Source organism: Thunnus maccoyii, chromosome 10, assembly GCF_910596095.1.
Source record: "Thunnus maccoyii chromosome 10, fThuMac1.1, whole genome shotgun sequence".
NCBI lineage: Eukaryota > Metazoa > Chordata > Actinopteri > Scombriformes > Scombridae > Thunnus > Thunnus maccoyii.
In genome coordinates this window covers 8,311,896-8,336,442 of record NC_056542.1, presented here as the reverse complement: position 1 = coordinate 8,336,442, position 24,547 = coordinate 8,311,896, and the positions used below count along the sequence as shown (strand labels likewise).

The 24,547-nt window shown below is 41.5% G+C and overlaps 1 protein-coding gene across 2 annotated transcripts; it reads right to left on the bottom strand.

The window, feature by feature from the left end:
- Window positions 1-22,983, bottom strand: nr2f5 (nuclear receptor subfamily 2, group F, member 5). 2 transcript variants are annotated; one of them, XM_042425197.1, is made up of 4 exons: window positions 21,759-22,983; window positions 10,040-10,320; window positions 7,778-8,024; window positions 1-2,211 (listed from the first exon to the last, which is right to left on the bottom strand). In XM_042425197.1, the coding sequence occupies exons 1-4, from the start codon at window positions 22,123-22,125 to the stop codon at window positions 1,892-1,894; spliced, it is 1,215 nt and encodes a 404-aa protein (XP_042281131.1). In that variant the 5' UTR covers window positions 22,126-22,983; the 3' UTR covers window positions 1-1,891. The 2 variants fall into 2 exon arrangements, with proteins under 2 accessions (XP_042281131.1, XP_042281132.1); XM_042425198.1 differs by lacking the exon at window positions 21,759-22,983 and adding an exon at window positions 15,187-15,289.
- Between the last annotated feature and the right edge of the window lie 1,564 nt (window positions 22,984-24,547).

Here is a 24,547-nt window from a genome sequence, read left to right as displayed (position 1 = left end):
TGTGAACAACAGAATTTTATTTCAATTAATGGATAGTCCATATTTCCAAACAAAAGTAGAGGGGATAAAAACAAACTCATTCAAACTTTCTGTGAATTCATTTATCAACAGACAGCTTTCTAAGGTCCCAGATGGCTTTTCCAATACCAATACTTGATTTTGATACCACAGTACCATGTTGGAAATGTGAGACAGGTTGTCAAATCAAACTTGCTTCCACCAAGGGGAAGAAAAAAAACGAAACAATTTAAAACAGTCCTAAGCTAAGTCACAGTCATAAGTCCAACTGGGATAATATTGTAACATAGACTGAGGTTTTCAGAGGTTAGTGATACATTTCTCTACGGTATCGGTACGATAAGCTCAAATGACATGAGTCGAGGGGGTTTTCCCTACATGACAATATCATCAGGAAGTGGAAAAGAACTCGCGCGAGGTCCAAAAAATGAAAGTGCTGATGTTTTTCTTGACATTGTCTATTGATGCGTTAAAAATCTCTGTATTTTGCATCACATTTCTATGACTTTAATGTGCACATCAATCATTTTTACATTGTGTGAGTTCATTTCCTCTCCTGACAGGACATAATACCTGTTATAACAGGTAACAAGAGATTATGGCACAGTCATAAGATAAATGCTCAGTGACAAAATCTTTGTTCTAAGGCAAGTACAGCTAGTTTTGTAAAATGCTCCCCTCCCACCCCAAAGTCCAAAAGGTCCATTCTTGACAATTATAACTAAAAAAACAATGATGGGGATGAATCGTGTCACTCCTGTGATAACATTATGTAAGGAGTTATGATGGGCCTTTTGAATAAGTAAAAAGGTAGATCGATTGAATGGCGTAAGGGTAGCAAGAATCTACCAGTGCTGTGATTTTAAGGAGTGAATAAGTGTCGGTTTTGACTACTTTACAATGCAAGTGCCTAAGCTTTTATTTGTATTTTTTTTTAAATTCCTTCTCTTCCCCTGAGACCTATATAGTCAAATTATAGACAAACCAAACATTACATTTTTTCATCACCAACACTACCACAAAAATATTCCAAACAATATGCATTTTTTTCGCTTTGGCACAGTCTGCTGTTAAGTGTAAATTTAGCTGGGTTTGTCTTTTTGTTCTCATATTGATATTGGCATGTCTGTCTCTCTACCCACCCTTTGAACCTGAGCTTTTCCCATTGAACCCTAATATGCTATAGATGCCTATGAATCAATGATATGCTGTACATATGGACACAATCATGAGTTTTTCTCCATATAAACAGTGCTAATACAAACACACACAATAAAACATGTCCTCTGCAAAAGTCCAAGACATTTTGGCATTTGTCTTTTTTTTAATGGCTTCTGGTTTTCTTTTCAAAAATTGGTAAATATACAACGGGCCCTTTGCTCTTGGTTGTAGAGTCCTATTGGCAAAGCCCTTGCTCAGTATTCGCCATACTGGGATGCTTGTACACAGCCTATGTAAATGTAGGCATAGCACCGACAGTAAAGGTGTAAATGTTTTGTCCTTAGCTGCCCCTGCACGGGGTTTGAGACTGACATCTGAAGTGAGTCCAACAGACCTGCTGGTGAACTGCGCAATAACCCGTTCTACCAACCTGTCCATCTCGTGCCACATCTCAAATGTAGACTGCAACGGGCCACCAAGTCTCTGCATCGGCCACGGTGAATGTTTGGCTGGCTTGTGTAACCGGAGACGATAACGTATTACATCGTCAGACTGGGTATTTGAGCGGAATGGTGAGGGAGATGCTTCCTCTGGGAAAGTTGAGAAGTTGAACGCAGAGAATGAAGGGAAGGAAGGATGAATAGATGAGTAGTCAGATGGATGTTCAGCCTGAATTTCTCCCGCAGCTTCTCCTTCGTCTTGTCCCTCCACCTCAGGGCCCGTTCTCGTTGTAGTGGAGGGAGATAGGCCGCTCACGCTGCACGGTGGGCATGTAAGGCCAATTGTAGCTGGAGCCCGAGAGCAGCATGTCACGAAGCAGTGTCTCGATGGGTGTCTTGCCTACCAGGCGCACGAAAAACAGCTGCTCAATGACCGGAGAGGAGACGATGCGCAGTGAGGGCAGGCGGAGGAGGAGGCGTCCGAAACGGTTTGGCTGGCTGGGGTACTGGTTCCTTACGTACTCCTCCAGAGCGCACTGGGACTTCTCCTGGATGCTCTCCACGTGGGCAACATCTGACAGCCCCATAGCATCTAGAGGGATGGGAGAGAATGTAAAGATTTATAGTTTATCAATGGATCAAAAAAGTATTTATTATGGATGGTGTCCAAAAGGACTCTGTGGGGAGGTGCAGATGATGAGGGGTAGACAGGTTAATGCTGGAGTCAAACTATTTTGAGTGAGTCAAATTAGGTGATCATGGTGCCTTAAATTCCTGCTGTGATTTGACAAAGTGAATTATCTAGATGTTGAACATTAACCAAAGGAGATCAGTAAGAGGGGGCCAGAGACAGACCTCCGGGATCAGGAATGTCAATAATCAAGGGTCACTGAGCACAAAACAGACACGGTTGAACTTGGTGAGAGAGGCCAAAAAATGTTGGAATCTTAATATTTCCATTAAAGCCTTGTGAAGCATCCTAGATGTAGAATAAGTAATCTTATTCTATGACACACCACATGGCACAAACAACAAATTTTGCACACTGTTTTCATCAAAGTACAAAAGTTAAAATGCCTTTATTATAGTGGCTACGATGCGCCTTGATGTTTAAGGGGGTAAATTGATCGCCTACCCATGCAACAAGAGCACCTGTTTTGTGTTACACCGCTGCCATATCCAAGAAGCGCTTCCCATTTGTCATGCATGACTGTCATGTCTGTTGTACTGGGATGTTATCAGATTGAGATTGCTTTGGCTGATTTGCATGAAGAACAATTTTTAACCAGTTAGATATTGCGGCTTGGATGTTGCATGAACTCAAACTCTAAATTTCAATATTGTATGTTCTGCACACTCAATGTGGATGGCTAAAGGTGAAATCTTGACCTGATTATATAATAAAATTTAGTTGACTTAAAGAAATGACAAGGAGAATGACAAAGATGACACAGAGGGGTAATAAAATGTAATAAAGAGCTGACAGTTATTATTTTGTTTCTTTCAAATTCCTTAAGTCAGAGAAATTTTACTCAAACTAAAGGCAATCGAGGTTGTCACTGCAGAGATACATATCTACTACACCCCTGTGGTCTGTGTTCACAGCACAGTACCGCGTTCCTTTTCCCCTCAGCTGGAAGTCATGTTCTGTCTTCCACCTCCTCACACCTCCCCTCCTACCATCCCCCCGCCTTGGCAAGAGTCTCGCACAACTGCGAGAGTGTGTAACATTGTGTGCGATACTTTTCGCACCCTCTATGTGCAGGAGAGAACACGGGGGATTTAGTGAAGGAGGTCAGAGATGTGTGAACTCAAAACAAAGACACATTCTACTGTACTCTGCCACATACTGTACATTCACTGGGAGTGCTCTTTGACTCTGCCCCCTGAATGAACCCTCATTTGGTGGACAGGGTTTCGATGAGGGCAATTTCTTCTCAAGCGCATTCTTTTAGTCTAAAAGCACTGGCCCGTAGGTTTTAACCTGTCACCTTGCATCGTAGGTCCCCTTTGTCATCTCACACTTTGATCTGTCCCCTGAGTAAACCCTGCCCTGCTGGGCCTCAGTTCCGCACAACAAAAAAATTTAATTTACCTCATATTTTAATCGAGCGTGTCAAACCCTCCCCGCCCCCAGTGGCCACTATTCTCATCATTCTGGATGAATAATTGCTCCCACTTTGGCTGTATTTCCCTCCTCTTGGGGGGGGGGTGGGGTTGGGGGGCTGGACAGCTTTTTTTTGTTAGGCCGCCATTTTGGGTTCTGCGTGACAAGGCAGTCACTGCCTGATTGGGATCTGTGCGACTGAAACCACTTCGCGTGTCGAAGCGACAGCTCTGGCGGCACCCTTCCACGCCAACCGCCCTGTTCTTTTGTCTGGTCCTTGGGCACACACCAGGTCAGTGGGGGTGAGGGATCAGGGTGGCAGGACTGAGATGCCCGTTCTCTGATGTGGCTTGATGGGACTAGGCTTCACAGGGGGAGAGGAGGGAGGGGACTCAGAGGGAGGTGAGAGACGATTGGTGTTTGTCTGAGCTTGTTAGCTCATCCTACCGGGTCTGCAAGAGTCAGGTTTATTAACGGGTCAGTTTAGTGTGTGCGTGTGTGCATGTCTGTCTCCATTACATTCAAATTTCTGTTAATATCTGCACGTTTGACTAAATGTATTGTCTTCAGGAGTCTTTTGGCAAGATGTGCAGTTTTTTTTGTGACGTGTGTACAAGTGGGTACATCTGCCCGTATACAAGGAAGTCACATGGGATGCTCAGGGCTAAAGGGGTTATGTAGGTCATGGCCGGGGCTGTGGTGAATCCTTCGTCTCACTGAAACCCACCATACATAATTCAACTCCCGCAGTGGGGGCAGGGGTCCCGGGGCCTGGGCTGGGCTTGGGGTTGGGTTTTGGGAGCGTTCAGGGAGGAGGGGTGGATGACTGGTTTCAATAATAAATGGGATCATGAAGGAGAGATGGCTGATGAAAGCAAGGAAGAGAAGGCAGAGGTGGCTCCAAAGCCACCCACATACACGGAGGAGAGACGCTAGGTACATGCAGAATGAATCTGACAAGCCGTGCAAGAGAGAAAAGAGGGAATGCAATAAAAAAAAAAAAAAAACAAGGACAAGAGACATCTCAGTGTTAGCTTCTTCACCATCCGTTTCCCCTTGGGTCACAAGGCATGATCTCTCAGTGAAGTATCCCAGATGTGACAGTATTCTGGCTGGCACTGGAGTCTAGCGACTGTTGGGATAAACCTCAACAGGGTTTGTGTATAAGCAGTATCAAAACTATCACATGGGTTTCCCCAAAATGTAAAGCTGTTATATTTTGATTCAATCTTATCTGTAGCTCAGTGGGGAAAACATAATGCAGCAGCATAAGAGCGTGAGGCTCAAGTCTCCTGGTTTTGTAAAGAGCATCGGATACAAACAGCTGTCAAAAGACAAATCTATGAAAGCGTAAAAGCCTTTTCTTTGTAATATACTGAGCCAATGATGAAGAGAGTGGTATAATTCAGCTAAGAAATTACCATCATCTGAAAATATAAGATTACAGGCAATGTCAACCTTTTCTGTCACAGGCAATTTTAGCAGATCATGGCTGCTTGGCTTCCTTTTTGTTAGGAGGAGATAAACATACGGATAGGTGGACCCAGATAGCATATGTGTGTCTATGTTAGAATTGCAACTAATAACTGTTTTCATTATCAGTTACTTTTTCTTTATAAAATGCCTATTTTAACTTCTTAGATACCATGGTGACATCTTCAAATATCTTTGTTTTGTCTGATCAACAGTCAAAAACCAAAGATATTATATAAAAAAGACTAAAACAATTGGTTGATTATCAAAAAAGTTGCCAATAAATTTACTGTCTATCAACTAATCAATTAATCTGATGAGTCTCTGTTTACTGTAGTTTGTTTGCTATAATTTAGATCAAGAAATCATTTTCTTTATCAGTCTCTCACAAAACGTTGTGAACAATGAACTACACGGGCGTCAGAAACTCAGTCATCAATATCTAGTGCAATCAGTTTAGCAAAGAAGCACCTAAAGATAAAGATAAAAGCTTCAGGTAAAAGCTCATCATCAAGTCCAGCAAAAAAAAAAAAAGAAAAAGTGATTTAAGTGAGATACGAGCAGCTCCTCACAGGGTCAATAACAGCCTATTATGAGAGAGCGATCGAATTACAGTGAAATTCATGGAGGGCAGAGACCATGACTGACTAGAGGGAGGACCATAGACTGTAGCAGCAGCATTTACATATGGAGCCAATGAGACAATATCTGCTGCAGCGTTAGAGGTCACATCTCGGTCAGGCTCAGTGGAGGTGAAAAGGTTGTGGGTTAAGTACAGTTGATGTTGGCTTCATGTGTCCGTAAGCTGGATTTCAACACAAAAGAAGGAAGGAATGTTTCTTTGAGCTAAAACTGTCTCGATCTTATTTGAATGATTAAATATAGAGACGGAGATTGATGGTTCAATCACCTTAAGGGGTAAAAACAATTTTAAACACCGATCTGGCATGAGAAGAACCACTTTGACAACTTTAAATTGGCTAATTTATGGTGTTAGCTGGTTTATTGGAGTATTTTCTTATGTGAAGGAGATAATTATTGAGTAATACATTTTTTCTCTCAATAACATAATACATGATGTGCGTTTGATTTCTCCCCTGTGCAGCTGAATCTTTTAATCTGACATCATTTAGTTCAGACTTTTGAAAGTGTTATGGAGACGTTACAGCTGGAGGTCCAATTGATCAACTAAAACTGCTGTCATGATTTTGACGTAAAAGTAAGTTAAGTAATAATGAGGTAATGTCTGAGAGGAGCTTCAGTTACAGAATCCAACACGCTGAATCTAATTTAGTTTTTTTCTTTCTTTATTTATTTTTAATCATTTAGCTTTGAGCTTAAATCTTTTTTTAAACAGCTTACTGGATAGATCTGAGTATTTTCATGTCTCCTAGTAACAGCAACAACTTTGTACAACATGGCAACAGCAATATACTGTAAGGAAATATTTATAATTTCCTTTTGAGTTCTTAATATCTATACAAGTAACATATTGTTATTATATAATGAAGATACTAATGATACTTGATAACAACAAAATAGCCAAATAGCATTTATTCACATGTATTATTTATTATTGCATTCAATGGCTCTATCTCACCCTGATAAATAAGGAATATTTGTATCTGCAGGAGTTCTGCCTCCTTTTGGCCGTTTCTCTAATTTAGGTTAAGCTGTTTACATGAGCTTTGATATGCTATGATTAAGTGTCCCTGTTGACATGTATAAACCAATTAACAGAATGATCCTGTGCCAACGGAAGTCGGCTCACCCACCTGCTACTGTAATGTTTCCCTGTCTGCCTTAGCAAAAGTTACTCACAGGAGAAAGGCTTTGTGAGTCTGAGATTGTGTAGAGGAAAAAAAAAAACAAGTGAAAGGACAGGATTTTTTTTTAACTTGTATTCAATTTATTATACCAAAATTGGACTTATAATGATACTATTATTAAGCTTTATTTTACTATGAACTGTTACATCTGTTTACATGTTTTGTAACTACTTTTTCCCCTGCAACATCAATTTGCATTGTCAGCTGTCTGGCGGGATTCACTCTCTGAATTTCCTCTCCTTTGGTCTCTCCCCCAATATTCAAGTTTTTCCTGTTTTTTTTGGCCCGGTTGAGGATTCGTTGTGATATCAGTCTGTCATATTAAACTTTGCTTGACTTATCTACCATACAATCTGTTAACGTTCCAATCCATGAGACATTTTTGAGTAAACATGAAAATGTGGCCTTTCTCTCCAGACAGAGAACATTTTTACACAGCATGGATCAGTTTGCTTTGGCTTAACAGAATACAAATCAGGTATGAGTAGAACTGTACAAACGATCAGCCACTAGATCTTGCATTTTTGGGTGATGAATTTCTAGCAGCTCAAGATTCTGTGCAAAAATTTTTTAAACTTTCGATCACCCGCTCTCGAGCCACCACCCTCCAGTTATATCCTGCTCTAACATCCTGTTTCAACTTTACTTTACGGAAACAAGGCACCATTGAAATCTCACGCAGTTTCCCCTGTGACTTGAATAAACTGCTCTCTTCTCCCCTGTACACACACGCTTCATTCAAAACTCACCAGATGTGAAGAGCACAATGGACTTGAGGCAGGAATATTCAGCCGTGTCGACCTGCAGGGCCTTCAGCTTCTCCACCTGCTCCTGGAAGACACGGATGTGGTCCATGAAGGCCACCACGCGTTCGGCTGACATGGGCGAGGCATGCAGGCCGGCCGCCGCCAGCAGAGGGGCCACATGAAGAGGCATGGAGCACTGGGCAGCGTTGAGGACGAAGAGCTCGCTCCATGACATGCGCAGCAGCGCCACCTAGGATGTAGGAAGAATGGAGTCGTTATTACAGGAAGGAATTTATTTTCACTCTTGTCCATCTGTCAGCAGGAAACCTCAAAAAATTGGATTTCCATGACACTTAGTTGCTTTTTTTTGCAGATTTGGAATATTTACTATGAGACAATTGTTGTTTTTTAATGCTAACATATGAAGAAAAAGAATCTGCTCCAAATATGACAGGTGTGGTTACGATAAAGGTGTGTTTAAAATCAATTTAAATTTAAATCTGAAAGGAATTATGTTTTTAAAATGTATTAAGTAAGTAATAAAAACAGGGAGCTGAAGAAATGTTCAACATTTGCAGAGGCTTGCACTCTCTAAGTGACCGTTACAAAAAGGCTTTAGACTCCATTTAAACCTGGCATTGACATGAGTCAAACTGTGATCTGATAGCAACACATACATGTTATTTCTAACACACAAGATGCTTTGAACATCCAATAAAAAAAAGCACATATGGAGATGGTCATCATTTGGTCACATTATCAGAGATTACCGCAAATGCAAACAGGACAGGAGGTTCAATGAATGCACAAATTCATCTGCAGGAAGGAGGAAGCATAGGCTATACAAACCAAACACACAGCAGACAACTAACAGAGAGCACATACAGTAACTGTCATAAATTGATTGTAAGGAAGAGCCAATATGTTGAAGTATTTATTATCAGTTTTAAAGGTCATAAAGATTACAAGAGGATGTGACAACCTGTGTTACCTGTGTAAAGCAAATGAATATGTTTTAATATGCTTACTGGAAACATACTGATCTGAATACTTGTTAACAAAATAATGCAAATGTTTCATGGAAAAGGATTTGAACTCTGATGTCAAAGCATATTGCAAAGCTAAACAGGGTCATAAAGAGTTCAACGTCAGTTAGCATTATTTGTCCACTATGAGATAAATTGTGCAATCACCATTGCAATAGAAAAAGCTCCAAATCATCTGTGAAAATTAGACATCATACTTTATAAAACTGCAAAATTATGTAAACTGCCGAGGGGAATAGCCTTAAAAAGTTATATGTGAGGAACAGCAGTCACAAGTTGAAACTATTGAGGTATGCAACCTAACATGACCCGTGCAAGAGTAGGTTTATACAAAGCAGAGAACCAATGGTGCAATACTGAAGCACTTACTGAGAGAGAAAGATATATCTTTGCTTACAGTAAACACAACTGATTCCTTTTTACATGACAGCGAAGAAATTATCATTTAAAGATCTTAAGCAGAGGCTGAAATGTTGTGAAATCGCAAAAAAAAAAAAAATCATAGCTGACAAAACCACAATATTTCATTCTTTGGTTTTCACTCAGTGGCGCAATTAAAACAATTATTTTTAGCCATACTAGCGGCCTCGCTCTACGGGTGGCAACGTTGGGCTGTCAGTCCACCATTTACAGACTGAAATATGGGATGGATGAAAGACGTCTCATCTGGCGTCGTCGGGTCTAAATTTAAAATTTTCCAATACTTTGGTTCATGACTAAATACTTGCAAAATTAATGGCAAGTATAATACCATGTTAAGTAGTAAGTATTAGCATGCTAACAGGCTAAACCAAGATGGTGAAAAGGGTAAATATTAGCATGTTAGCATTGTCACTTTGAGCGTACTAGCATGCTGATGTTAGCATTTAGCTTGAAGCAATGCTGTCAGTACAGCTCCAGTGAGCTGCTAGTGTGGCTGAAGACTTGTTTCTTATGCCCTCATGTTTAGTTTCCTGCCCCTACATTTCCTATAAAAGTAGACTTAGGGCTGAAGAGTGAGATAATACAGTTATATATTTATTTATTACATTTATGTGCAGCATATAATGTGCTGTTTTTGGGCTGATGTTAGAATTTAATAATGGCACACAGTATTGTTTGCTGTTTACGTTTCTGTCTCTCTATTTTTTCTTTGCATCCTTTATTAAAGAGTTGCTGGTTGGGTATTTTCTCAGTGTAATGTAAATTCTAGTTAGGCATCAAAGTGGCAAAGACTCACCTGATCCATGAGCTGCAGATCAGGGAAGAAAGGGATGTTCTTTGCCCACTCAACAGCGCTGAACAGAAGCCTGGCCGCCAGCTCGCAGATGTTCTCGATGCCCATCAGGTTGTTTCCCTGCATGCACTGGGCCCCGTAGCGAGACGTGGGGTAAGGCTCTGCACGCAGCAGCAGAGAAATGAAGCCGGATAGGTAGGGCTGGCCGTTGTACGGGTCGGTGCCATTGGTCAGGTACTGTCCTGGGCTGCTCTGGGAGTTTGATGTACGTCCTCGTTGTACAGCTGATTGAAAACAAGACAGGGTGAGGGTCAGAATTCAGCTGCATAAATTTGAATATTTAATTCATGAATTTGTGACATTTCCCAGTGTTTCTGTCTTTTTCTTTTCTTCGCACATGTCTTCATCTCACTCCAGCTGACAACTTTTAACAGACAGTAAATTTCTGTCACTAGGTTGCTATTAAACTTATGATTTATGAGGCCTGCTGTAACATTATGCAATACACCTAAACCTGGTCCAAATCCAAATGGTCCCTGCACGGCATGCATGAAAAGAGAAAGCCTGCAGGAGAAATAGAAAGGAAGAGGAGACGAAGACAGAAAAGAAAGAAGCAAATTGGGCATGTCAAATGTGTCGGGTGGGTGGGCTGCAGAATGGGGGCGAAGGGGTGAAAAGTGTAGAGACAAGAACATTTCTGTGACTCCTAAATTTGTCAGCGCTTGTCTTTTCAGTGGAGCAGTGGAAAGTGGCCAGGCCAAGGCCATTCTCCACTGCTGTTGTGCATCAATGAGTAATGACAAGCAGCAGCTGGTAAAGATATAACACTTCTTCACACCTACATATGTTATGCGCCCACATATGCATAGACACATAGGCATTCCACACATGAATACATACGGTAACATCTCCCCTCCTCCCTCTGCTGGCAAATGGCTCAGCCTGAGGCGAAAAGGGCACACAGAGGCCATGCTCTTGTACACACACACACACAAGCACACACACACACACACACACACACACACACACACACACACACACACACACACACACACACACACAACCCTCTGTGCAAAGCGATGATGATGCGGCGAGTGCTCAAAGGCCCATTTGGAAAACACCTGTTCAGTCATCCCCACTGTCTGACTAATAACTCCATCTACTATTACACAGAGAGAGAGAGAGAGAGAGAGAGAGAGAGAGAGAGAGAGAAGGGGGGACAGGGGAGAGAGAGAAAGGCAAGAGAGGCAATGAAAATGCAAAGGGGGGGCCACGTGAGGAAAAAAAATGAGGTAAAAGGGTGAAATGGCGAGATAAGGTTGGAGAAGGAGAGAGTGAGAGCTGATAAGTTGAGAAAAGGGAGATTGAGAGCAGAGAGAGAGAGAGAGGGGAGAGGTAAAGAGAAAAAAAAAAAAGGTGCACAGTTCAATATGTTTGAATATAGCCTGAGATGAGGCTTCAGATAGAGAGCGGTGGTTTACATAAAGAGACAGGTGGAGGTAAGAGGTGGAGAGAGGGGTGAAAGAAAAGGGAGGAGGAGGGGTTTGGAAAATGCTTTTCAACTTCGCATCACCTGTCACCTCAGACACAGCAGCTGTGTCAATTGAACGTACCACGGTGCGTCTGAGAAACGAGAGGTCAGATCACTCAAGAGTGTTATAAAAAATGCCTTTAATTCTAGCCTGTCCTCTGCGCAGAAAAAAAAAAAAAAAAACCCACCTCTGCACAAAACCTGTTGTTGACCTCAAAATACTAGTTTTCCCTGTGAACTTGTGTCAACCCGTGTTCCCGGAAAAGAATGTAGTCTCCTTTGGCAAACAGCGCAGTCTCGCTGGGCTGAGCTCAGAGGTGTTGCCTGTCACAAAGACAAGGTTGCACAATGGGACATTCCTTGTCCTTCTCCAACAGCTCTTGTCTTGCTTTGCAGAGAACGGCTGTCAGATTAGCCACACGTGTCTGTCTTTGCGGGATTTTCACAAACGAAGGGAAATAAAACACAGCTTTGAGGAGCAGGGGTGAAAGTGGTCCGAGGAACAAGGCGTCGCAATTTCCACAAAGATTATCTGGCCAAATATGTTTTCAGTCACAGCACTCGGAGGTTTGCCTTGAGTGTGATGTGAAAGACTGCTAAATCATACAGTGCTCTTGCTGCCAGTCAGTAATGTTATTGTAATGCAGGCTTGTGAAAGACTTCCCTGACTGTCCATATCTAAGTCAGAGCACTGCCATGACCTAAAACTGTCATCCTGTCCTGGCTTGTTAATGTATTTTAGCTCACCAAAAACTATTTTTGGGCGTCTTACTAATGCATTGAGCAAGTTGTAAAACACATTGACCCTGACTTCAATGTGGAATTAATCAAATTCATTAAGATCCAATAACATTGCACAAATTCCACGACCTGTTGGGACCCCGCTGCTTGTCATGTCTCTGATTTTGTGAATTCACGGTTATTAATCTGCTCTCATATTGATTAGTGGTTAATCCTGCAGATGGTGGCAAATCTACTTGATCCACTTGACTTTTCAAAAGCCTCATTGTGGGGGTCACTCGTGGCTGAGAGGCAGAGCACTTGAGTACGTCTGACTGAGACACATCGCTCTCTGTTTTTCCTCGCCTACAGCTGGCTGACGAGACTGACGAACAGAGAGACAGAAACGGAGAGACAGAGAAGGAGAGAGGGGTGATTATGGAAAGGTCCAAAGGAATAGAGAAAGAGAGACAAGTGTAGAGACAGAGAGACGCAGTATCTTGACGTAAGGGAGGGCAGCGAGGGAGAGAGTGAGAGAGACAGAAATGAGATTAGATTAGACAGACAGACAGAGAGAGAGAGAGGAAGAGAGAGAGAGAGAGGAAGAGAGAGACAGAGAGAGAAAGCAAACAGATGCCTGAGGATAAGAGAAAAAAAGGAAACCAGGGTCAGAGACAGAGAGATGGAGAATAAAAGGGGGATGAGAGCATAAAGTCAGATTTGGGTGTCTGCCATAATCTGCTTCCTGCTTTTTAATTGGTACACTGTGCCTTAGTTTAATGTAATTGACTGAGCGCGTCATCTGACAATACGGTAAAAAAAAAGCTAGAAAACTTTATTTAAGATATATATATATGTAAGATATACAAAAAATATTCTTATATATATTCTGATACCCAACTGAGGGCATAAAAAGCACAACAACAAAAAAACTAAATAGCATCTCATGTAGCTGGGACATGAAATTAGGGCACGGGAAAGTGGGAGAGGAGGAAAGTGCATGCAGACAGAGGTACCATGGGAGATTTCAGCTGCGACTTTTAAAATGCCACTTCAGCAAATGGCAGCTGGCAGAGTGCATGGTTCGCTGCCTGGCTGCCCTGGATTAGCCTCTGGGTCAGACTGTTAGTGGAATTACAGCAGCTAAATACAATTAAGGCCTATCAACATTTGGACTAAAAGGTCACAGTGCCGGGGCGACACAGACGCATTATAGATTCGGCTCAGTCTAATAGTTGCGTTTAATAAGTAGCTTTTCCATTTCTAAAGCTTCCACTGGCGAACGAAAAATAAACACGTTACCTCACATGAACCTACGTCTGATGTGTGTCCATGTCAAATAGTGCCACAGCTCAACTGCGTGTGTGTATGTGTGTGTGTGTGTGTGTGTATGTGTGTATGTATGAGGGACATTTACAAGATTAGAAAAATCTGCAGCCATCAAACACACTGTCAAGCTAAAAAGCTAAAAGTCTCATCTGCTGAAAAGACATTTTTGGAGGTAAAGGAGAGATATCGTGTTCTGCCAGTGTCTCTATATATGTGTGTGTGTGTGTGCATATACTGTAGATGTATACATGGGTGTGATCTAACTCAGAGGTCAGCGTGTGATGTGACACCGAGGTAATATCCATGTGGCTCAGTTTTATTTTGGCCCTGAACCTTAACCTGCAGGTCACTGCTCTGCGGCAGGGCAATGCTCCAAAGAGAGTGAGATAGGAGAGAGAGGAGCTAATGTGTAAACCAGGAGAGAGTTAGAGATAAAGAGACTGGCAGACAGAGACGACAGTGATGTTACTTAATGGAAAAAAAGTTCTTTGCTTTTGTTGAATAACAAGGAAATTGCCATGACACCTTAAAATCTTATGTTTTTATTATTTTATAAGCTTTAATTATTTAGCTAATGGTTTTGTACTTTTTTTCTATGAAATGGATATAACATGTACAGATACTGCGGACTGAGAGTCCATGGTCCACAGTATTTGTCCCACTGTGTGCTGTTGTGCAAGAACAGCCTCTAGTTATTTTTCTACTTATTCTACAGAAACATTTTCTGCTGCCAGAAAAAAAACATGAAAATTCTCACGATACATCTTCGTACTGTTGTAAAGTGAGTGAATAATAGTGCAGTTGTGCTTTTTTTTTTGGGCCACTCAGGGGCAGTGGAAAAAAAGCTGTAAACACAACTCTGACATATTATCACCTTTTTAGCAAACACTTGCCTATTTACACATCCAGCAGATATGGAGCAACATTAGCATTTATTTGGAGTCATGTTTCTGTTCACCTGATGAATGTTACTCCGATATTCTCACCTTCTACGTCTGGTTTTGGTCTCCACTAACTTGTAATCTTGCTCTTTGGCTGCTATATGCTCGACTATGTTCATCAGCTAGGTGCTAACTTTGTCTTTCTGTTGTTTGGTGCTGGGAAAGTAGCGTGTTATCGATTTCAGTGCCTGCTGCAGCCGAAAACGACACTAGGAGAGCCGCGTCACTGAACCGAAACAATAAAGTTGCAGCCAGAAAACCAAAACAATGACCTTTAAGTCGATAATGAAGCTCCATAGAGTTGAGGGGAACTGCATTCAGCTGATAATCATCTGGAAGTTTGTCACTACGAGTGGCACCTTTCAGATTTCTTGTAGCCATGTGATCCATTGTTCATAGAAAAATATTGACACTTAAAATTTCAAGGCTGCTGCAAATTGTTGAGTACCATTGAGGGAAATTGCAGGCCTTCCTTAACTCTGTATGCATTGAATTAATATTGTGTGTGTGTAAATCAGTCAGAGAGACAGAGCGTATCAAAATGGATATTTGTTCATATAAAAGTGCCGCGCATGACAAACTTAAAACACTCTTTCTTCTCATCTACTGAGAGAGAACTGAGAACAAACCATCTGCACGCCGAACGAGGACCGACTCCATCCCCAGTTGTGTGCCGAACATGAAAGAGTGGAGGTATGCAGCGAACGTGAAAGACACAACAGAACAAGAGCGCAGAAAACCGGAGGCAGTGCAGGAGCAGGGAAGGAAAACAGTGACACAGACAGAGAGAGACAGAGACATGGAGGGCAGAAGAGGAGGAGGAGGAGGAGGAGGAAGCAGCATTGTGTGAGGAAGTTTGATAGCTTTTGCTGTGTGGATGCTGTTGCCTCAGTCTCTCTTTGAGACTTTGATGAGGCAGTTCCTGAATTAATTAGTAAACCAAATTCACCCTGTACTCAGTGACTCTGATTCACGCTATCCTTATTTATTTATCCTTTATTTATCCTTATTTACACTTACAGCCCCCCCCCCCACCACTAACTTCATGTCATTCCTGTGAGATTAGCTTTTGGAGAAGACACATATGCATCAAGCTGCATGTACATATGTTTTTAAACAGGTCATTGCCTGGCTCTCTTCTATTTCTTCAGCTAGTATTATCATCACACAGTACACACAAAGACAACTTTACTTAATATTATTTAAAGGAACAATTCACCCAAAACATGTCTTCCCATTTATCCCCAATGGTATCTGGTCATGCCTTTAGTTTTGGTTTCATTTTGTTTGAGATTATGAGGTATCTGCGACTGAGACTTCTGCTGCCATGCTGATACAGAAGAGGTGAATGGATTTTTGTTTCTGGTGCTCAAAGTGTAGAAAAATTCCTCTTGAAAAAGTCAGCTGCAAAATGCCTTTTTTTAAGAATCAAACCATACAGCTGCAAACCAACCTGCATGCAGGGGCGGACTTTACCATTAGGCAAGGTGGGCAACTGCCTGGGACCTCCTGATGTTTAGATATAAAACATGTAAAATGATGTTACAACAATGTTACTACACGACATATTAATAGACTATTCATGACACATCATTGGTCCGTACTATGATTAAATGTTTTAGCTTCATATCATGCTATTTCAGCAGCTTTTCCACCAGACAGGAACAAAATTCTGGGGTGAAACAATGAATTCTTTTTGGCAAAATAATAACATATTTTCCGAGTACACCTAGTGTTATCTAGCCATGCACATAGTTTCTATTGTCTTGAGGCAAGAGCAGGAATGTCAATGGCAGACCTCCAGACTTGAGCAAATTAAACCAAAACAACAGTATCTGCGTGGCTAAATACCACCAGGGGTTAAGTGGGAAAGTGGGGGAATTTCGGTGACTCTTTAATGATTCGTGTGGTCAAGGAGGAAAGTCCGTAATATCAGACGTGGAGGAAACGACTGGCCAATATTCCATCTTTATCAAAATGTAAATACAAAATTTTATAAATTTTTTTTGCTTGATTCCAAATGGGGACAAACAAGAAAAGTTTGTTGCAGCTGTTATGAGTGCTTTATGTCTTCTTGTGCTCATTTTCCTTCTGCACTACTACATTTCCAATGAGTGAGCATGGATAAGATCATCAGCTAAATGCCTAAAATATACATGTGCCTGGACTCCCCACAGTGCTGGAGTGGAGGAAAGACACATGGGGTTAAATGTTCCTGACAGTGACTGACAAATTCTGTACCTCTGTGTCAACTCTGTATGTTCTTACAAGTGACCCGAGTGACACACAAAAACAGGTTGAGCTACTTAAAGTCACAAGCAAAACACTCCAGAGTTGGTATGTTAAGAGGGGTTGACTGAATGCACCTGAAGGTCACATTTACATTCCCTGATGTAGGATGTGCAGGGGGAAAAAAAAGCATTAAAAATGTCTTTATAGGGAGGAGGTCATAATATGTTGTACAGCCTCCTCACCTTGATGTGTCTAAACGCATTAAAATCAGCATCGTTCATCTATTCACCCACATGCCTTTCTGCAATATTCAAGTTAGCCTTGAGGATAACTCACGGGCTCCGATGTATTACATTAATGGAGGCTGGGTAGCACTGAGCGATATGTCAATGGGAGCCATTTCCATCTAAGAGGCCTCTGATAATGACTTAGCCTGCTAGTGTGGTGACAAGGGTTAAGTATTTGAATTTGTCAATAGTTAAATTACTGGGATAAGCGAAGGATTTCAGAGCCAAAGGGGACCAGACTGCAGTTTTTTGGTGTTAAATTGCCCGCTGTTACAAGCCCACTGTGGAGTATGGATTAGTCAATACACTGTCTGTTACACTTTTAGTGCTCCTGTGGGGTATTTACCCACTGGTGAGGCCCCAGCCAGTTCACACATTTGGACTATGACTTGAGCCTTTCTGTTATTAATGTTTTAGTTTTGGTTGACCTATATTTTCCGCTGCTGTTTTGTCGGAGTGCAATATGGGTCAGAGGAGGAAGCAGCACATCCCGCTGTGCATGTTAGTGTTTGGGTATTACAGATTCCTGTGCTACAAATGGTTGTTCAGACAATTTATTTCCAGTGCACTCTATTAACTCTACTAGCGTGTCTGTGTGTGTGTGTGTGTGTGACGTGCACACAGCTGCCCAGGCGTCAGATTCAAGACGTTCACAACAGACATTATCGTCATGGATGCATGCATTAATCAGCAGTAAACTACCACACGTCTTTGTGTTCTCAGTGAAGTCGGTAGCTCGTCCTTGTGGGGTGTTTCAAAATTAAAACATTCACTCCAGTTCAAAGGAACTGTCAGGCCGATTCTCTTTGCCGCTCCGCTTCCTATTCAGTCTAGAAACTACACTGACAGAGAAACAAGTGGAGGTTTTTTGTGTAGCTGCGTGGTTAGACAATGACACTAACGCTGCCAAGGTTTTAAGGGTTTGATTCCCACTGAGGCTGGCGCAGAAATGTTTACTGTCACGGTGCTGAAAGGTGCTCCGGATAAAAGTCTCCAACAAATGATATTATGTCCTACACAGCAGTCTACCGAAAGAGGTCAAACGTCCCCTTTGGAAACAAAAAGAAACACACAGTTGAAAGCGAAAATCCTCTAAACCTGAAGCGGTCCACTCATGAAACTTTTAGCATGTCTTCACAGGCAGGAGATTATTAATTTAGTCGTAACAGAAAAGTCCTGCAGCAGTGTTAGTGATATTGAAGGATGCTGTAATTTTTTATAACCGAAACCAAACTTTATCTCGCTAATTTTATCGATGAGGAAATGATGGAGTTATAGATCAGATGATGCAAACTGAGGTTATCAACAGCAAAGGCTCAGTTATCCAAAAACATAATCTTCACACAGCCTGACAGGTTTATACCCCTCATCTGTGAACAAAACCCGTCAACACTTACAAATAATCATAATAAAATAAGTTGTTCCATCTTCCAGGACTTTCCCTCAGGTTTTGTTCTTACTCTGTCAGGATGTGAATTACCTTATGACCTCTATGCAGTGCTGGAACATGTAAAAAGGTTTCTAAATGCCAAAACATGACAAACTCTTTTCGCTAAATGACTTGCATTTTCACTTATTCTCACTATCTCAAAACTTTTGAAGACGTATCGAGGGAACATCAAACGCATATTTCACCTGGATCGTAACTGAGAACAAACATCGTGTCCCCTTGACAACCTTAGGTGAACCTGTTGAACAATGTAGAGGAAATATGACTTATGTATGACCTCTGGGGACAATGATAGCAGTTGTGTGCTCTAACAGTCCTGCTGCTTTTTGGTTGACACCCTCAATTTTTGAATTCTAGGATGCAGGAGAGTTTAATTTACTGTAGATGTTATGATAAAATAAAGATGCCAGGATGTATTTTAAAAATAAAATCAGACAAATATGTCCTTGTAGAGAGTTTACAGCATCTGCCTTGTTTTTTTTTACCACTTGAAAATATCAACTGTGATTAAATTAATTTGAAACAAGTCAAAATACATATCATTCATGCTAAAATTATGACTTTCAGCTCACTACTTATGACATTTCTCATTTTTAATTCTGATTTTTAGATCTACTGATCCAACGTCTGAAGTTGCAGCAAGACAGTGCATGTGTCTCAACAACAACAAAAAAATGTCCCTAAGTAGACAAATGATCACTGATAAACAGGAGTCAGTCGACAAAGAGGATTTAAGGACACCGTTTAATCCCGCTGACCTCACATGCACTAACAGATGAGCTCAACCAATGTAAATTGTCCTGCTCCACATTTAAGCGTTTTGCGCAGAACTCTAAGCCTGCGCTGCAAAAACACTGTTTATATCAGGTAGTCATCACATGATGACTCTTAAAACCTTCATTTTTCTTAAAATATTCTGGAGATAATTTACCATCTTTTCAACTCAGATTTAAGAATTTTCTTCCTCCCTCTTATTTGGTCTTATTTTAACGAGCCACTCACTTTAAAAAAAAACTTTTGGAATTAACTGAAATTGAGTTGAAAGGAAAAGTAAACAATTTAACTTGATGTCAAGAGACAAATTACTTGTTAAAATGAATCTTTTTTTGCTTTGTAGACTAGTTTACAGCCTATATGCACAACATCATGATGTTATCTCATCTAAATGGCAAAAACTAATTCCTTCTGACGCAATCCTTCAGGACTATAAGCTTTCTAACGTCTCAGAGCTGTCAGGTTGGCACTGCAAAAAAAATGTCAATTTAAATAAAGCATTTACTTTAGTTAGTTTTAGTTTTAAGAAGTTAAATGATTTACCACTGGCGGTGCATGCAAATTAACTTTTCAGGAATTTCATTTCAATGTAGTGTTGATTTACCTCCCAAAAAAAAAAGACAACTGAGATGAGTTGATTTGCATTGAATGTTTTCTCCTCTGCTGACATCTTTTCACCTGTTAAAACACTAAAATTCAAACTTTAATTTTTAGTCTCACTACCAAACTTTATCAGATGGATTTTTTTTGCAGTAAACACGCTGCAGCGCGTCAGGCGATTTCCTCGGGTTCATTCAGTCGGAAAGGAGCATGACCGAGTTGGTGTGGCTTGCGGGTATTTTACATGAGGTAAGACTGTGTGTACAATGCGCACACATTCATACACGCACACACACACACACACACACACACACACACACACACAGTGAGAGAGAGAGGCATAGCGGTGCGCTAGCGGGAACCCTTGAGGGATCATCTCATCTCAGGCTCTAAGGACGGGTATTTCCACCATCTCTGCATTTATAGTAGTTTGGCTCAGGCAGAGAACAAAGGACGGCTGGGCCGTTGTGGAGTCACTGTCTGTCCTTCAGTGTCCCCCTGCCGAGGTGTCCTTGAGCAGGGATGCTGCTGCTGACCCCTAATCCGTCCTCTGAGAGGGAAAATAAAAGGGGCGAAGTGTGACATCATTAAAGATTCAGACTTTTGGTGACATCTAAGGTCATAATTTGGTGAAACGTTGCACTTTTATTTGCTCCCACGAGACAGTTAAAGCCTTTTTGCATGTGGCTCACCTGTTCTCTGTTCAGAAAGGTGCGAGCATAGTTTGTGGAGTACATGCTGCTGCTCTTGGCATTTTTATTCATTTTCTGAAGAGATTATACCAAAAATCATGTAGACACAAGCGCCCCATACTGCCTTTGATCCTATAAACTGTCACCTCTAAATTTATGTCTTGATGGTTGGAGTTCAGTAATCCAAGCCAACTCACATAAACCAAAACAACAAAAAAATGTAACCCATTAGTCACGCTGTCAAAACAATACTTAGGAAAACAATATTTTGGGTTCATTTGGTTCACATTAGAAACTATGTACCATCGCATCTCTAATGACCGGGGTGTCGTTGCTGAATGATGATTAATAAGGAAGCGCTCCTCTTCACCAACACGTTTCCACTGCTCCTCTTTGGCACTAACTGACCCGTTGTTAATCCAACACAATACAACAAATGTAGCGGCATCCTCTTATAGCGGCTCTGGGTGTCGGTGAGCAAACAGCATAATTAAAACTGAACTACAAAAGAGGGATTTTGCAGAGCAGCAATGGGATGAACGGTTTAGATTTGGTAAATGAATGTGAAATAAGCATTGTGGTGCCGCAGGTGGTGACTGATTATTTACCCATAACAACAGTGGCTGGTAGAAAGGTTAAATATAGACGCACAGATCAACAGGCATTTCACTACATGACGCAGAGGTTTACGCACAAAATATCTCATTGGGGCTTTTGTCGTTGGTAGTTTGTAATCCGTCATCTCACATGTCAAAGTGAAAGAGTATTGCGTTTCGTCTTGAAATGTAGTAGTAGAGGAAATCTGTCCATGTGGTGAAATAACCTCTTCAATCCAAATCAGTTTATGTCCAGAATTTTCTTAAATTATGTTTTCTTGTCATAATCTGCTTCACTCTTTGTTGCAAAGATGTTGTTTTGTTTTGTTTTTTTAAATTCGTGAACCAAGTAGAACTACACTGAAAACAAGAACATCAGCAAATGTTTAGAGGCACTTGTTTTAAAACTGTAAAATCTTTTACAGTTGGTGTTTTTGATTGATATTTTACAGTGAACGACATTACGCACAACTTTACGCACAGCAACACATTTTGTAAACAAATGTATCTGGTGCCACTTGCTCACATTGACATCCATCACACACCAACAGAGGACAGTCCCGGCCTTACCTTCTCTCCTCATACCGACTTTGAGGCACTTCTTCAGTCGGCAGTACTGACACTGGTTCCGGTGGTGCTGGTCGATGGGACAGTCTCGGTTCCCCCGGCAGGTGTAAGTGAGGTTCCGCCTCACTGAGCGCTTAAAGAAGCTTTTGCATCCCTCGCAGGTGAACTGACCGTAATGCTTTCCACTGGACTTGTCCCCGCACACCATGCAGTCCACATTGGGGATCTTGTCCCCGGAAAGTGTGTCGTTCCCCGGGGTGGAACCGTTGGGAGTCCCCGGTGCCCCGCCGGGCTCCTGTCCGCAAATCTGGAGCTGGGACCCCGGATCTGCAGAAATGTTCTCTGGCCACTGGTTTACTACCATTGCCATGCTATCCCCAAACACTTTGGTCTTTGTTTAAATCACAGAAGGAGAGTCAGAGAGTGATAGGGATCCGTCCTGACGTCTTGGGGAGAAAAAAACAAGGGAGGGCGAAGAGGCGCTTCCCACTTCCTCCAGAGGTCAATCTAAGCTTCTCTGAGCTTATATTTAAACCGTTTTTTCTATATTACTGAGTTCTTTCTGTAAACATCTATCAAAGTTTACAGCAACAGCGAGGAATCATCATGATCGATGAATTAGAGCGTAGCCTACAACTCCCGGTGCTCCTTGCTGCGCAGCAATCCATAAACACGTTGTTCTTCAGAGTGAGACCTCTTGGAAAAGTCAGTCCAATGCGACAGTGTGTAGACTGGAAAAATCAAATGTTGTCTGACTATTTGCTTGCCTCTAGAATTTGTAAGAGGGTAAACAACGCTGAAAATAACAGACAACAATATTTCGCCTCTAAGCAGGTCGCTCCAGTCTACACCACGCTCAATACTGAAAATGTGGAAAAATCAAGATAAATTCAGCCTCTTGAATGACAAGATCGATTTAATACTGACCACATTTCACGTTCTTCGGTGAATGGTTTATTTAGTCCCATCAAGCTCTTGGAAACGATATAAAGCGCAGTCCCGAGGAGTAGGCAATCCTCTTGTTCTTGCGCGCCGCGGTGAGGTTTTGGAAAGCGACGTCAGTGTGCGCTCCGATATTTATATTTATTTACCCAGCACACAACCTAAATATCCTCGGAGCTGTTTTGAATGATCGTCCGTGTAGGCGAGCTGAAGCAGAGACAGTTTACGCGCAGGACGCTCTTTGGCGCTCGAGTGTATCGCTTCACCCTTCTACTGTCTGTCCAGTCTTTCGGAGTCAAAGCTACAATTTGGGGAAAGTGTCACTAGCAGTCTTCCTCGTACAGCTGCCCCCCCTGGCGGCGCTCCATATACGGTCATAACTGCCAAATAAGGTCACATCCCCTCCCCTCAGCGGGAGCGGTGGGAGATAAAGGGCCGGTCGCGATTGGCCCCAAAAGTCTGGTAAAAAGTAAGCAGCTCTCTGATTGGACGGCGGTCGATTAGGATGGGTTTGACTGACAGGAGCGGTTGTTGTGATACTTAAAAGTAGGCTACATTAGTGTCCCATTGAAAATCAAATCTTGCGCGTCCAGACATGATAAAACTGCGGTTAATATATAGTAAAAGAGTAGCTTTACAGAGTTAAATTGTGTTGAACGTGTGTTGCATATTCGGTAGAGATATGTAAACATACACTTTCAGGTTTATCTTTTAAATGGACTTTATATATTTTAAGTTCTCATGTAAATCTTCATGAGGAGGATTGAGGGGATTTAAAGTCCTACTGCGCTCAAAAAGAAAAAAAAGTGTTGTGCTTATTGTTACTCCACTTGGATGTTTGACCTCCACTCTGAAGGATGATGTATGTAAAGTACACGCAACTTTTGAAATGAACAATATTTGCATATTTATAGACTCTGCGTTTTCAATGAGAAAGAAGTAGAATATGTAAGAATGTTTTATTGAGTAACTGAGATTTTCTAAAGGTAAAAAAAAACATTTTAGACACGTTATTAAAAGCAGAGTCTGTTTATATGTCTTAAAACATATGTGGGAGGATCTTTAAGATGCAAGAAATTATGTGTGTAGGCCTGAACTGATTCTAGGATAAGACGCACCAGTTTAGACATTAAATAACAATTCATGTTTTTTCTGAAAATATAATTTCTTATATATTGTTTTGCCCTCTTTGCAAAGACTGAAGGTCACATTTTACCAACCATTTTATTCACCATGTAGCACTGCCTTGTAATCAATCTTGAGTCAGCTGTCCAGTGCGTGTTACTGATGTTTTCTTACGTAACGGTTTAATTAAAATCCCATTTTACCACGTCTATCGTTCAAACTTTTAGCCTTAACTATACCAAAAGTAAACCTAACAAAAAACCCGTGCATGATAATAAACATTTAAAAAATTACAAAAAAAGGTCACATATTTTGTGGCGAAACATCTCTCTCTGCTCCACAAAGTCAACAACAACAAAAGGTGCCAAACTTCTCACCGCGCCAAACTCCCTAAATCGTTTACCAGTTGAGAAAGTGTTGATTTTGTCGGTTTGTTGTGTTATACAGTCTCTGCCAGCGCACAAAAGGCCATTGCGGTAATTAACAGTGAGAGTGTTGTTCTCTAATGGGGTTTTTCACGCCGAGAGCAGCGGGGACCTGATTATTTTCCCAGATAGGGTCTTGATTTGTCATGTGAAGGTAATTCCAACAACACCGCTGCCAGGGGGTCGAGTGTCCCACCGCCCCGTGCTGCATGAGACCGAGGTTTGAAAAAAAGTGTATTTAGACATGCTCTCACACTTCCCCTCTCAACGACATGAGCGATGTATGAAAAAAAATGTGTT